Source organism: Osmerus eperlanus, chromosome 5, assembly GCF_963692335.1.
Source record: "Osmerus eperlanus chromosome 5, fOsmEpe2.1, whole genome shotgun sequence".
Classification (NCBI taxonomy): domain Eukaryota; kingdom Metazoa; phylum Chordata; class Actinopteri; order Osmeriformes; family Osmeridae; genus Osmerus; species Osmerus eperlanus.
In genome coordinates this window covers 14,494,186-14,510,675 of record NC_085022.1, presented here as the reverse complement: position 1 = coordinate 14,510,675, position 16,490 = coordinate 14,494,186, and the positions used below count along the sequence as shown (strand labels likewise).

Here is a 16,490-nt window from a genome sequence, read left to right as displayed (position 1 = left end):
TGATCTTTTAGGATCAGAGTAGAGTGATATAGTGTTACGTCTTTTATCTTTTTCTGTGGTGTAGTTTTCATGTTCGTAACAACTCTTTTACAAGAGTCCGCGGCTAACAGTAAGGCAGCGGAACTAGGTTTGAGATGTGCAATGAACTGACCAAAATTCTCCACTGGTATTGGTCCCAAATGTAATAGTTAAAACAAACTTTCGTTAACATTTTACATGAAAGATTATTACACAGAACACAGTATAATACTATCAATCCATGACGTCGGAGGAAAGTGAAGAAAAGGATAGTGTTGTTTGGCAACTACTGTTCAACTCCTCGCTCAGCCAACGACATTAATAGAGGGATGAGCGTTTTGGCGCCCATTGTCTGGAGATTATGCACAGATGACAGCCGGGCCTTTGGAGCTTAATCCCTGACTCTTGAACATGTTCTTGATTGAAATTCTAATGATCATCCTGCCTCCCTGACAGAGTCGACTCAGATGGCTGGGTGGGTCTTGTCCCGGTGCCATACTTGACCGAGGGGGATCTGTTGAAGTGTAACTCCCATCATTTATGACTGAAAGTACTTCAACATAATGGCTAAACGTGACATGAGTTTGCCATACCCTATTAATAAAGTATGTAAGGGTGATTGTCACTAAATCTTAATGATTATAAACAAATTGAAATGTGTGAGTTTTAGGCAACTGCCACGACATGTCATGTGGGTAGATACCTCTCTGTCCCTCGAGCTAAACCTTCTTGACATCATTGGCTGCCATCAACGTAAATCTTGTCGGCATGGCTGACAATGCTGAAAAGACCCAACAACATGAGGTCATGTTCTTGGACACCTCTTTGTATATAGGTTGGCTCTTTTGAAACGTGAGAGTCCAGCGCACTCCTTCAACTCTGTCAAAAAAATCTGTTGTCTTTCTTCGTAAAAAAAAGACATAACGGGCTTTAGGGTCTAGTTGCAAATGTAGATAACATTCCAGACTGTCATTAATCCTCCTTGTTCAATGAATCACCCAGACTTCTCAATCAGGGCTGATATGTCATCAAGAAAGCGATACGGTAGCTTATATGATCATTCTGCGGATGCCACTGCCGACAAGAATAATTGTCTGAAACTTGACTCTGAGCACCCAATGAGAAGCCTCTATTCAAATTGTGACAGTTGGAATGCGACTGAATTTTCCTTTACTGAGAGATACAAGGCCTGTCCACGGGATACAGAGTGTAACAGTATGAAGATCTAGAATGGGATTTTATCCTTTGTAACAGGGGTCATAAAGTTCAGTAAATTCATTTAATGTAGTCAGCAGTTCATCTTTGACCCTGTTAATGCCAACTGAAGTTATGGAATCCTTTGAATGATTCGAAACAGGAAACAGAGACTGTAAAGTTATTGTAGAGGAAGACAGCTTTTTTTATATTGGTTCAACTATGTTGTTACCATAGACTAGAGAACAACAGGACATGGAACAAAGTGATGACAGAGGTTGAGATTCCCCTCCGCATTCCTAACAAACACTGTCATAAATCAAATCTGTTCAGACTTCCTGTGGCCTACAAAACATCAAAATACACAACAAAGAGTCAAGCACTGACGTCAGCATATTATCTGGGGGAGAACAAGACTAAATTCACCTACTTTCACACAGGAATAAACAAAATTCCACAAACTTTGGCCCAGCTTGGATTTTCTGAGGAGGTGGTTGTCTATGAGTGAGCACAAGTGAGTGTGAATGAGAGGAACTGAGAAAGAGAGAGAGAGAAAGGGAGGTCGATTGTTTGCGATGTAAGGTATCCTGTAACACACTTACAGAGCATTCCATGGTAGGATAAAAAGACTTTGACCACAAGACAAAACAACCGACCACTTGAACTCCCCAAAGCAGTGTCACAGACAAGGAAGTGAAGGTTAACTAACCACAACTTGGCCATGGACCTCTGATGTCCTAGAAGCAGTACACAAACTAGGACTCTTCTATCAATGATCTGTTCACCCTCAGGGTCAAAGCTATCAGAATGGAGACACAACAAATCAAATACTAAACTTCACCTTGTCCCATTTCTTTACCTACTTATAAACTGTACCTGTACTTCTTGCTCTCATGACACCGATTCGTGAGCTCTGACCTTAGCACTGGGGAGGCAGTCAACTCATCCACAATAGGTTAAGAAAAAAAAAGAAAAAGAAGAGACATTATTTCATTCCGTCATTTTTTCCCCACTCACGACAGATCAAATAAATGTGATTATTAGTAAGACCAACTCAAAAATGCTCTGTTTTGGTGACAAAGCACACGGCCGATAAGCAGACTGCCTCGACCTGCCTACGGCCTGAGCGTTTCGCTCATCAACATTTGAGAAGGATCTTCTGGGGTTTTCTGGCTGAGGAGCTGCTCCCGCTCTGAGGAGGGCTTAGGCAGGAGTAAATAGGTGACGGCTGGCGGTGTTGATGGGAGCCCAAGCTGCACATTGTCCCACTCGAGAATGCACCAGCAGGAGGGAGGGGCAGCGCTTGTGTGTCTCACCACAGGAGGGGAGTATGAATTAGAAGAGGGAGTGAGGAAGGGAGAGAGGGCGGGGGGAGCAGGGAGGGAGGTTGGGGTGGTAGGGATAGAGGGGAGTGGAGGGGTGGGGGAGAGGGATAGGGGAGAAGGGCAGGGGTGGTAGGGAGGGATAGAGCGAGAAGTAGTAGAGAGGGAGGGAGGGATAAGTGGGAGGGAGGGGAGGAAGAGAGATGGGAGAGAGCAGGGCAGCATGCTGTTCCTTTATTGTCATGGGAGAGAAACAGAAGCTGGGCTAGGAGGTGGGGGTTAGTGGGGGGTTGAGTTCACAACATTTCGTAAAAAACAGGCTTCATCGGCTAGTTATTCATTAATTATCGTCTTTGGACAATGGAGTTGTTTGGGATATGTTAATGATACATCTAGATGCCTCCCAGTATCATAATGATTTTAGACAAACGTTGAAGATGGTGGAAATGTTAATTCACTGCAAAGGAAAAATAGCCTTGATTTAAGATCACTTATTGTAGGGTCACTGTTTCTCACCCCTAACTAGATAACTACAACTTTGGCAGGTATTTTATAACCTGGCAAACTATTGGGAGTATTTTTACAGTCAAGACAAAAACACTTAAAAACTCTGACTCAACTCTACTCATTCAGCCAAGGCGTTCACAAAAGCAAAATAGCACAAAAAACAAGTTAATCTTTCCATGATCAGGTCTCCCAGCAGGTTGCACCTTTCAAGTAGACCGTAATAGCTTCCTCGTCCATAAACATAAACATCAAAAGCCCTCGCAGAGAAAACTATTAATTCCAAAAATACCTCACTGCTAGGGGGTCTTCCTGTTTCAGTTTCAAAACCATGAACAATACAGTCCTGTCATTCAAGATAAGGGCACAACACTCAAATGAAACAGGGGGGGAGGGATCCCAAATGTTTTCTTTGTCAAATTCAACCTCATCTCATCCCAAACTTTAAAAACACCAAAACAAAGACTAGCGTGTCTGTTCCCATGGAAACCACGCGAGCCTGCCACTACTGTGAACTTGCGATGAAACCAGCAAAAACAGAAGAAGAGGGGTTGGGGGGTGGAGGAGGAGGAGGAGGGATGGTGGTAGTGTGGTTGTCCCATTTACCTGACCTTTGACCTGTTGAATTGAGGCCCCGAGGATTAGAAACAGGGTCTCCATTGGTCTAGGCCCTGCTAATCTAATCTCAATGGTGCTCTACTAATTGCAATTTGCCGATAAGGGTTGCATCTGGTAGGTAGGCCAGTACTATGTACTGGATTATGTGCTGTTTTTAGCCAGGCGATTGTCCTGCTCAATATGTTGACATACAGTGACGATAACTGCAATCTCATCCCACCCTCAACTCCACAGATCAACACACACACAGGCTCTTCCAGAGACTGTCGCCCCCTCCCCCGTTGGCCCTCCTCACTCCACCCAGCATCCAAAGGAGGGGGCAACCAAAATGCATCACCATGCTCCACCCATCCAGGACATGTATGCATACCTTAAATTTACATTTGTATTCAATAAGCAGACACTTTCATCCAAAGCATTATAATCAGCAGAAAATCAAGGATTGGATGTGAATACTTCTGACAGTATTTGGGTGGTTACCTTGTTGTAGTAGTGGAGCTGAACAGTATGCCACTGGCCATCACTGACCCCACCGAGGACGAAGGGCGATACGGTGGTTTTGGTTTCTCCTGGAGGGAAATGAAACAGGAAACATTTGAATCGACAGCATCCACTCCAACAGGGTTTGTCCTTTTGACATGGAGACCACGTAGAGTAAAAATACCATCCAACTAAAGGATGAATCAAATAAAGACTGAAAGGGTTGTTAAGGCACATTGTAATAGTTCCAACACACAGTTAATAATTCCATTATTCATTTTAATTCAATTCATTTTCTTGATCCCAAATGAACTCACGAAGTGTTCAGGTAACTGTGTGCAGTTACAGAATAAGCAGAAAGTGGAGGTGACATGTAGAATACAGACTAGAGCAGAAATGAAAATATCAAAATAAATGAAGCCATTTGAATCAGACATTCGCTCTGGGATGAACCCAGTTCCCCTGACTCCTACTATGGGAACTCCAACCATGGCCGCCTCCCTCTCAATCCTGCTTTCCAGGAGAGTGTCTTCATTAATTAAAGGAGGATATGCAGTCCACTGTAGTTAAAGGAAATTATAAATAGGGTGATGAAGGGGGGGGGGGGGGATGCAATAGAAACCCTACTGATCCAGAACAGTGTTCACAACAGTAATGGAGACCTGGCTGGGGGTTCATGAGTGTTTGTATAGACCAGCAGCTCTCTGTCAAGGATGGTCTCTTCACTCACCAGACTGGAACACATCAGGGTGGTGATGTTTACACTTGACATTTTTTCCCAGGTATCTCTGTGGCTTGGCAGTACGACCTTTAACCCATCCACTTATCCACTGACTATAATTCACCTCAAGTTAATGAGATTCTGCATTCCCCGCTGACAAAAGGTGGTCTGTCTGAGGAGGAGAACGATCTGAGCATCTCCAAAGCTACTGTCAATAACATTTGTCGTGGCCAGAAGCTTTTGGAACTTTTGAATTACTTAGTTTAGAGAATCGAGTACTGTACAGACAGTCAGTTCATACTGGTACTGTATGTTGAAGGCAGGACACTGTGAAACAATGCTGAGCCTTTTTGAGAGGGTTTTAATTCTGAGGTTACTGTTTACACTTCCCATTATATATTGTATCAAGGCCTTTCTAATCCCAAACGTCTTCCTTGTCAAGTGTGTTGAAATTTAATTATGTGCCTTTAGTGAAAAACTTTAGACTACACGGACAATGAGACCAAATTGTCTGCTCCCATCCTCACCGGCTGAAAAGGTCAGCTGCACCTGCTCCTCGATGATCTCCAGGGCGATGAAGTCGTGTTTCTCGTTGAATCTGCCGTTGTAGAGGAGGAGAGCGTTCCTCTCCCTCGTGGCAAACCTGGTCAAAATGGCAAAGGGGATGTTTTACTCCTATGTGGCAGAGTGAATAAGTCACAGAGCTATGACCCTTTTTTGATTAACACGTTTCATTTAGAAATCTTCATATAAATGTCGGGACATTTATATGAAGGGGACTTCTTTATTTCCTCATGGTTTTGTTGGCACAGAGACAGCCAAACGCGTGTTGAGTCCGAATGAGCTCAGTTGCGATAAAGAAACCTTGAATGTTGAGAGACAAAGTGAATCTAAATTACAGGAAATGAGGGTGAAAATGGAAAGCGGGGAGTAAAAGGAAAAACAGTGGACAGAAGGAAGTAAAGAGAAAAGAGGAATTTGGAAAATGGAAGAGGGAGGGTTGGTGTGGACAGATGTAAAACCAGAGGGATATAGCGCTGGGACCTGGACCCACGTCAGATAAGTGAACATGGCGCTGTGTGACATTGACCTCGCAGCTGGCATACGACAGGGTATGAGGTCACTGGAGGTCACATGCCACATGGCACAGGGGCACCGATCCAGGAAGCTCTCCCCAACAAAAACACCTACGCCACGTTTCACTTCCTGTGTTTTGGTCTCTTCACCTTTTCTATGGAACGTTAGATATATGGCATAGTGAGAGACTTCATCACAGCTATTTCACCATGGAAATTTTTTTTTTCATAATGTCTGGTAACTGTTTCTTGCAATTCTTTCATGCGTCTGATGGTAGTCTATCATATTTAGGCTACAGATTTCTAAGGCCGCAGTGAAAGTACTTTGGGTTGTTCACTATTTCCTGTCGTTAAAAAACCCTCTACAGGGTAGACTTGCTCCGTCAAATCCTCCTTTTAAGGTGAAGTGGAAATGAGCTGTATGGTCGCTCACCAGGGGGGTTGATCCCAGTATCCTGTAGCCACTCAGGTAGCAGGAAAGGGCGTTTTTCATACAGAGTCAGCACTTTTGTAAAACCAGGGTCGGAGACAGCGAATATCACGCCCACAACACGCCCCCCCCTACCCCTTTTCGCCTCACAAGACAAAGCCCTTTGGTTGCTGTTTATTAGCGTTACCGTGGAGACAGTCATTACCGCTTATTACAAAACGGCTGTGCTGCATGAACGTTTTGGCATGACGAGATGATGCTTATCATGTGGGCGTGGAGAGATAGCTCAATGCACGGATAGGAGTCCAGGTGTGGGCCAATGTCGAGAAACCCAAAGGAACACCGTATTGTTGGTATGCACTTGAGGGATACAAACATGTACGTACAGTAGATTTACTAAAGACACAGCCATGCACGCACAAGCACATTCTACGCACACAAGTGAAGAGTATCTTCACGGAACAAACAGATGTATTTTATGCATTGCAGTAGAGAACTTACATGAAGGAGAGAGACAGACAGCACTTACATGAAGGAGAGAGACAGACAGCACTTACATGAAGGAAAGAGACAGACAGCACTTACATGAAGGAGAGAGACAGACAGCACTTACATGAAGGAGAGAGACAGACAGCACTTACATGAAGGAGAGAGACAGACAGCACTTACATGAAGGAGAGAGACAGACAGCACTTACTTGAAGGAGAGAGACAGACAGCACTTACATGAAGGAGAGAGACAGACAGCACTTACATGAAGGAGAGGGTGAAGTGAAACCTCTGGCGCAGGCCTCTGAAGGTGATGAAGGACTGTCCAGGGAAGCTGCGTGTGGTCACCTCACAGTAGGGCTTCTGGAACTCTCCTGGGGGGCACTGGCACATGAAGCCTCCCACCAGCAGGTCCACACACCTGGCCCCGTTCCTACACACCCCCGGGACACAACGCCCGGAGCGGGAGTTCACCTCACAGTGCTCGCCTAATGGAGGGGAGAACACAAAGGAGTTCAAGACCCAGACCCCATATTTAGACCAGTAAATTGGAAGTGGGACAAAGCTTAGCGGGTGATATGCTTGTGTCGATTAAACAATCCATCTTAAGGCCTTAATATCACAAGAATCTAGAAGAGAGCACTGCCAACAATACCCATGTCAGCATAGAGAATATATTTCAGATCATTTAATATTTTGATGCCCAATATTTCATCCATTTCTTTCACCGTGTTTCTCCAGTCCCAAGTATAGACACAGTAAACTATCCTCTTTAAGACAAATGCAAAGTCCTAAAGTATGCCTCTCCTGCTAGGGCCTCCATCAGTGTCTGTAATTATTCCGACAACTAAAACTTCCTTAAGGTATCACTTCAGTCCTTTACTGTTTTGTGACAACAGAATTTTATTTTTTTCTCACACGGTTAAACTCCAAAACTACAAACCCTTAAAAGCTAGAATGAACAAAGACAGTGATGGGATTGGGAGAAAAGTACCCTCTTCTCAGCAAGCTTTGTCAAGACACACTGAGATGTAACTGTTATGTTCGATGACCCGAACTGACCACGGCTCCTCTTTGGAACCGAGGGGGTTGCTGCGGTAATGACAGCAGGACAATGGTGAGTCTTCAACCCAAGAACAGAACTACCTTGGTGGTCTCCAAAACACCTGTCACAACCCACCACACCCCCGTTCTGACCACGTCCTGCCTGGTTAACCAACACTGAAGCGTGTGATGGTGACAGCTTTGAAACGGGCGCCGACAGAAGCGGCAGGCAGGGGAAGCGCTGACTCGTTGGTCTGATTTCAGCCAAACTGTTCCTAACAGCTAGCAAGGGATCATGGGGGATTTCGCAACAAAACTGAGCACAGACCTAAAGCAAATGCAGTTGAATATTCACAGTGGTTGAGTGTAAAAACAATATTTAAATGTTGTAGCTTTATGCGGTAGCATGGTTTTAGATTGTGATAGTGACTGTGATAGTAAACTGAACAGCACAACAATCTTCCAGAGAATGTTAAAGGAGGCGCTGATTTACCTGGTCTCAGTGCCTGTAGGCATGTTGTGACAGAGCATTACTTATGAAATGTCTACAGGCCTTTACAGGAGTTCAGCAGCTTGTCTTTCTATAATCTCAAAGGGGTTCAGCATGCCTGTCACTTCTAGTCCAACTCAATGAAGATAATAAACAGCTAAAAATAATTATATTTTTCTCAACGGTAGACCCAATATACCAACTTAAACGAAGGCTTGTTTAAGTTAATGTGAGTCTCCACATTATGGGTTAGAATGGAAAGAGGAAAGGCAGACAAGAAATACACTGTAAAGAAGACCAGAGATAACTGTCCTCCAGGTCAACAGCAACAACTGTTACCTCCTCCAGTGCTGTACATTCCACTGGGCCTTTCTCAGACTGAATCCCTGAACAGAAGCGTAATGCGCGGTGTTGAGTGTCGCGAATTATCCCGACAAGATCTGGATAAAGAGAACACCTAGGAATTACAGGGTACGGAATTCCAGCTTAGAAGCAGATCACCGACTCCACCGGGGGATAATCTCCGGTTCCTTAGGGGAATTAGGAGAGGTGCTTTTCCCCCCAAAGTGTGAGGAACCTGAGACCAGGACTGTCAGAATGACCGTCATCACCTTCCTCTATGGCTCCAGGCAATATGGCCTGGCCAGGAGTCTTCAAAGGCCAAAGGGCCGGAGACTGATTAATAGATACAATAATAGCTGGGTGTAATCAGGGTACTGGCTCAAGGCCTTGTGTCAAAGTCCACAGGTACTTTAAAAAGAGCTGCTATCAGTTTTTAAAGGATATTTAAACGGACGTTTCTCTTGAACAATGTGGCTTTGGTTTTCTATAACCAAAGCCACATATATTTTCCCGAATACATTGATCAAATAAATATTTATGAAATACAGTGAAATAAACGTTCCTGTACAGGAAGATGAGACAGGGAGAAGGGAAGAAAAGAGAAGAAAGGCTAAGACAAGGAAATGATAGGGAAAGTCAGGGGAACATTTAACTGAATTTTCGATTGGGAGAAAGCATAGTGAGCACAAATAGGGGAATCACAGACTGGGAAGAAGGAAAGACAGCAGAGCAAAAGACAGCAGAGCAAAAGACAGAACAAAGAAAAGTACACACCTGTGATGTCCGCCGGACACTCGCAAGTGTAGCCTCCTTCTCTGCTGCGGCACACCCCGTTGTTCTGGCAGGGCGAGGAGTAGCACAGGTCGATCTCCGTCTCGCAGTAGTCCCCCGTGAAGCCCGGGGGGCAGCGGCATCGCAGCCCCGTCACGGGGTGAACGGGCCGAAACAGCACCGTGTCCGACGCCACGAAGGGCGCCGAGCTGTCGAACCTCAGCACCGACACGCACTTCATGTAGTTCTCGCACGGCTCGCGCAGGCAGATGTTGTCGTCGAACGGCAGCACGCGCTGGCTGGACACCAGGGTGAGGAGCGTGCGGTTCAGGTAGATCTGCTCCTGGAGGGCCTCGGACGGGAAGAACAGCCCCGGGTTGGAGGACGCGGCCGGGGACACGCCCAGGTCATTAGTATGCGCGCTCCCGGAAGGCTGCAGGGCAGAGAAGGTGACGTTGAGGATGCTCCCCTGGACGTGGGTGTCGTTCTGGATGTTGAAGACGAAGACGCCGTCGCGGCGGGTGGAGAGGACGGCGGCGACGCCCTCCATGAAGAGGGCGAGGAGAGGAGACAGGAAGCGCTCCTGGGACATGTTCTCCAGACGCACCGTGATGCTGTTGGTCAGCATGTCGTCTGTGATGATGGTGACCCGGAGGGTGCAGAGGGCGGTGATCTGGTGAACGCCGTCTGTGGGGGAAAGTAAGACGACAGGGTCATTTAGGGTTTCAAAAAGGAGTATGTTCATCGGCGTACAAGTAGTCCTAAACATTGGAAACTTACTAAAAATCAGCATGTCAGTACCAAAAAGATTAAGTAAGTATGACTAAGGACATTAAGCTGTGGAGACAAAAATTTTCCAGAAACAAATGAATATGGTGATTGTTAACATGAATCCATTCAAAGAAACCTTTGTTTTTGTTCTATTTAAGACTAGTTTCATCATAGCTTCTGAAGAAGATTATGATGAAGTGCTAAGGTCCAGAAATGTACAGAAATCTGAAATAAACAGTCTCTACCTTAACGAAACAACATGATGCAACAATGCACTTATTTTTGAGGAGCACAGTTTGGAAAACAGGGGCAATACCCTTTTGTGAACTTCTTTCAAATTATAAGCTATGGATAAACTTTTACAAGAAAAATATCTAAAACAAACATACAGGGTAGATGACGGACATTCATTTTGCTTAATGTAAACAAATGATTCACATGGAATTCTAGAAGCATTATAACTTAGAAGGTATAGGGTTTCTAGAACACTCTAAAGTATTCATTCTCTGGTCAGTCACACTGACACTAATGTCCAACTGCTGTACATCCCGGTGGCCTAGATGTTGGGGGATTAAGAACTGTCCCCAAAGCGGGAGTTGAATAGGGCCGAGCCAGTTCTGTCCAGATTGTTGAGGCTTTGTGAGGGCCTGGCTGCCTGGATGGAGCTGAGCAGAGGGCCCCACCATCATGTGAATGCAGTGTATAATAATTAGCGGACAAAGAGGACAAGGTTTCCACTCTGTTACACTGTCCCCTCACATACTGTCAATGAAGCCACACACACAAGGGTAGACACAACAAGGGCCCCCCACTTTTTCATACACACGTACTCGTTTGTGCAGTCAAACAAATATTGATGGCCCCCCAAAAAATGTGGGTAAATATATTCACATCAACTACAACCAAAGCTTAATTTCATAGTTCACTCACACACACACACAGGCACACACACACATACGCACAAAGATCTCAAGTAGCAGCTGGTCATACAAAGACAACTGCAAGCCAAGATGTACATAAAGGACTTTTTGACAAAAGAGAGATTTTATTGTGATTCATGTGTTTGTGTCCTTGATACACACTGTGTAATTACCCTAAACTAGAACTTGCCCTGGCTTTATTTGAGACCAGCCCATCTTGGAATGTCTTTTAAGGAATTCTCACTTTCACCCCATTCCCCTTTTCAGTGTTAAAATCTAGCAAACCCTTGAACAAGGTGGACCAAAAAAGCCTAAACTACCAAAATATCTGAGCATAACAACTATTGTTTAGCTCTTGTCAACAAAAGCATGTAAAAAATCATTTGACAAAGCTGACTAACCAAACCCCAAAAATGAGCTCTTTCTTTGTGAACCTCAATTCTTCATTTTGTCCTGTAGTTAGCCATAATGAGTTACTAAAGGGAGTGAACATGAACACATTTAAATTAATGGCTGGTATCTTTCCTAGAAATACTACATACAAATATTTCTGGTTGTTTATTCAAAAGCCTGCCCCATTCACCAACTCATGAGTAAGAGAAACATCTTCTGTGCCAGTGTTCACTGCTTGCATATCAGGTCCTGACAGACACTCACCAGGGTGCCTTGTTAGCTTTGGCGCAAGTATATCAGCCATCTATCACTTAGATAAGGAGAGCCTGTTCAGAGGGGTGAAATATACTCAACAGCCTCAGCAAGTACATTACAACTTAGCTTATTAAGGCCTTGGAACTGGTACTAATAACGCGAGTGGTGCCCTTTAATACTACACAGTTTTGAGCCAATCCATTTATTGACAAGCTTTGTTTTAGTTAATTAGCTGAAGGATAAACATAGTTAATAAACCAAAGTTGAAGCTAACTAGCATTTTGGCATCTGTACAAATATGACTTCACAAGCTATTTTTAAAGAGCTTCTAAAACATTCTTGACCAGCTTCTGAGCTGACCTGATATCACACATATCCAAACAGTGAGACAGAGAGGAGCCCCCTCTCTCTGGGACTGTAAACTATCAACACTTTTTGTACAAATGCTTCATATTGTGTGGTTGTTAGAAAGTGCAACCATGTCTGACAACAATAAGTATGTATGGAGCAGAGGTCACAGCAAGGGACAGGCAGTGATAGAAGGCAGCTCTGAGTCAAAAGTCTAGGGTTAGTAGCCATCACGGTTAACTCCTGACAAGATTCCCTCATTCCAGGTAAGAGGATTCAGTGCAGAGGACTTTTTGGCACCTGGTTACAGTGATGAGTATGTGCTTAGAGTCTTTAGTAAAAGCTATAGTATAAAGTAAGAATATACAATATAATATTGTTTATAGAGTATTGTTCCAGTACGCCTGTTTGAGTTATTTGCATGAAATACAATTAGTTTTGTTAGAAAGAGACAGGTGGCATTTGTGGAAGAGCAGAAATGATTTGAGGTTGGAAACCATGACATTTTGGCACGTTTTAGCTCAATTAGGAGACCATTAACTCCATTACACCCCTTGACATGTCTGGACACTGCACTTCCACAGAAGGGGAATGTTTCCTAAATGGCTGTGTCCTCTTTAAATTATGAAAAGAAGAATAGCGCTACTGTTACAAGCCCCAAAAAGCAAGCAAACAGCAGGCTTAAGTCCATTAACTTCAGGCAGATTGTTGTTAGCTAGCAACATCATTAGCTTCTATCCAATGTCTGTTTAAAAACGGTGTTCATCTTACAAAAACTGTGTTCAGCTTGCACTGTATGGGAACAGTTTGTTGGTAACCTTTGAGCAGGCCTAGTTTGCATTACTACTGAGTGTAATGGTCATGTGGTAAGGTTTAACCTGTAAAGCATTTCTAATAAAAGTTATCTTCAAATTAGTGTGCCTTCAAGAGTCTCCTATGACACCACTCATCAAGTTTGAAACATTTATGTTGGAATATTCAGCCATGAGGAGGCAGAGATCTCTTTTTCTTTCTCAGTCTTTAACTAGAGACTGTTGAGAAAAGGTTTCACAGTTTTAATTGGCTTAACAGCTGACTCTGCAGTGAGACTTCCTATATCTAAATTAAAGCTAATTAAATAACACACCCCACTTCCTAAACTTAACCAAAGACGGTCAACATTACAAAATCAAGGTGATGTTGGATGTTAATTTGAACACTTTGGCAAAGTGTGTTTCAATAGTACTTAATATTATATCAGGGAGAGTGCAATACTCAGTACATCACTCCCTTCATCGTCCGATTCTATCCCATTTAAGACATAATGCTGACTGGACAGGTCAATAGTCCAACTTTAATATTGAAATATGCCCAATCAAGTCAGTCAGTGACTTCTTTCTAAAGCTTGATGAATCTCAAGTGGATGACACCACATGCTAGGTGATCTCTCACCCTCCTACTCCCTGTCACACTGAGATGCCCGTCGGAAGCCAGCGATCACTTTGGCCAGAGTCACGCTGGTGGCTGACCTAAATAATCTCTTGCTGTTTGGAGACGAGCCAGTGTCCTGACACCACACAAAGAGCACTGGGAAGGAGAACAGTCAGTGTGCCAATCTTCCTGCTTGAAGTGCACACTTCACTGAGCGTGGAACAGCACCCAAACATGTGCCTTTTCCCAGCCTGTTAGCGGGAGGGATGGAGAGAAGAAGGAATGAGAGAAAGAGAGGAGGAAAGTGAAAGAGAGTGAGAGTGAGAGAGACAGAGACAGAGACAGAGACAGAGACAGAGACAGAGAGAGAGAGAGAGAGAGAGAGAGAGAGAGAGAGAGAGACAGACAGAGACAGAGACAGAGACAGAGAGAGAGAGAGAGAGAGAGAGAGAGAGAGAGAGAGAGAGAGAGAGAGAGAGAGAGAGAGAGAGAGAGAGACAGACAGAGACAGAGACAGAGACAGAGACAGAGACAGAGCGAGAGAGAGAGAGAGAGAGAGAGAGAGAGAGAGAGAGAGAGAGAGAGAGAGAGAGAGAGAGAGAGAGAGAGACAGAGACAGAGACAGAGACAGAGACAGAGACAGAGAGAATGCAACGGTAGAAATCAAATCTAGCAAAACATAGAGATTGGATCTCACATCTGATATATTTTACTGGCAATAAAAAATGCATAAATCATTATTGGTAGCCTATTTCAGAAAACATTAGGCTGGATTTCTTCCGGTGAGCCTAAATGTTTTGGGAATTATAAATCTGAGATACACGCAGAATTGGTGTTATATATTTATAATAAAAGTTTGAGGCCTCAAGAACAGCATTGTTTTCACATGTAAGAAATAACTCCACGTGTACTGGGCTGTGGTCTGTTGCACCAATGCAGTCATTAAATAGTCAAATACGCCCAGACGCAACTCCAGAGGAATGCTATAAAACCACAGAAAAGAGCCCAAGGGTTAATTAATGGATCCATGTATTAGTAAGCATAACAGCCCATGAAGCCCAGGAAAAGCAGCTCAAGATAAGAGTCTTACTGGCACTCAGAGAGAACCAACGCTTATCTTCGAAGTGGCGTGCCACACATCAACTGCTTCTCATCACCTGAGAGAAGGAGATAAAATGGGAGGGGGGAAGGGGGGGGGCAAGAAAGGAGAAAGTAAAAAGAATGCATTCATCAGAAAAGGAAAGAGTGAGAAAAGAAAGTTGGGAGAGGGGAGGAGAGTTTGATCAAGGGGAAGGGAGGAGAAGGATTTGTGAAAAGAGGGATGAAAGGAGAAAGGAGGGGAGATAAAGAGAAGTGTTCGTGTGGAGCTTCAGGGCCTTCCACCTTTAATTCACTTCTGACTTTCTACCAGCATTGGTGGGGAGCCTTCAGGCTTTGATCACGATGATAATGAATACTGGGAGAGCCCATAGGGCAGCAGCCTACTAAGCGCGGTATTTCTGTTTATAGGCATCTGTGTTTGACGACACAGAGATTCCTGAGGGTTAGAGAAATTGCTTCTGCATTGAAGGAGTTTGATGGAAAAAAACACTTTAATTCAGTATGCGTGAGTTTGAAATAAAAGTCAGGAACAAACACCTGGTCACAATGGAAAAGTGTGAAATAACAAGAATCCTGGCATATCACCTGTCATGACCAGAACAGTTAGGCTATGAGTTATGACAAACATTAGTCATGAATCATCCTCCATAGGGAGATAATTGCTTTTTACATCCAATATGGGTGTATCTCCATAGGATTAGCAGGTTTTCCTGTTGTATGGGGATAATATGATTTCACCAAAAAGACACTGTTTTCCAGACTGACATGTAATTTAGCTAAATAACTCAAATCCAGACATAGGTACCACTTCAGAAAATGACTGGGTTCATGACAGTTTCATTTCATTCTTTCAATGACAGTTCAACCTGACAGTTGGGTGTTCTAGGACATAAATCACAACAGTGGTATACTAAACGGAATTATGACAAATGGCCATAAGTTTGAATACATTGCTTGGGGATTTCCCGTAAAAGAAATTGAATACCAATTTCAAGAAAATGTGAAGAGGTAGTTAAATGTCAATATTTCATGATTTCATTGTCTAACTCCTGTTGAACTGACACTAGCACAACTGAGGAATGATTGGATTGTAAAACATCCTTGATTTTTCTTATTTTAGGAGTTTCCATTTGACTTTTAACTGTCTGGGACAAAAACAGAGGCAAAATGTCATCAATTTAGAAAGAATGGTAAAACGTACCCAATGTTCAGAATCATTCCATTGAAATGCCAAGGGATGGAACAAGCCATTGTTTTACACAATGTGTTTGCTTTGAGGAATTCAGAGGTTAAAGGCTTAGTTCTAGCAGTGGGTGATAGCCTATGCGCTTGTCTAATATCAGAGAAGAATACCTCATGCTTTCTGTCTCAGATTTCAACAATCCTTTTCGTATCCCACAGCAACCTTTATTTCCTCCTTAAAATAAAGCCTCTCTCCAGTGAGTGGGTAGCAATGCTGTGAGCTTGAGCGTAACTCTCAAAGGGAACAATAAATGAAAAACACAATCAGAAAGGCATCCAATATCTGCTCATCATTGCAAAAACTTATAAACTATTAGAATCCACTGAGTTGCAGTCTCACACAAAACATTTGAACAGAAGTCTTATCAGAAAATTACTTAAGAGACAGCAAAACTCCCAATCCCTAAAACAACTGAATGCAACAACCAACCAATAATAAATGATCTAAACAAAGCATGGATCACACAAGGAAAACACCAGCTCCACAAAGCCGTAATTGTTTTTGTCAGAATGAATCTAGCATCCACCATGTCTTGTTTTTTTTTTTTAGCC

General features: G+C 43.5%; 1 protein-coding gene across 1 annotated transcript in view; it reads right to left on the bottom strand.

Annotated features, from left to right (window-relative positions):
* The window catches only part of LOC134021233 (cadherin EGF LAG seven-pass G-type receptor 1-like), a 44,808-nt gene that overhangs the window by 20,117 nt on the left and 8,201 nt on the right, over nucleotides 1-16,490 (bottom strand). Inside the window, exons 2-5 of the mRNA XM_062461848.1 lie at nucleotides 9,502-10,185; nucleotides 7,117-7,339; nucleotides 5,385-5,500; nucleotides 4,137-4,225 (exon numbers count right to left, since the gene is read on the bottom strand). Coding sequence (XP_062317832.1) covers nucleotides 4,137-4,225; nucleotides 5,385-5,500; nucleotides 7,117-7,339; nucleotides 9,502-10,185 — 1,112 coding nt within the window. The remainder of the gene's footprint in view (nucleotides 1-4,136; nucleotides 4,226-5,384; nucleotides 5,501-7,116; nucleotides 7,340-9,501; nucleotides 10,186-16,490) is intronic.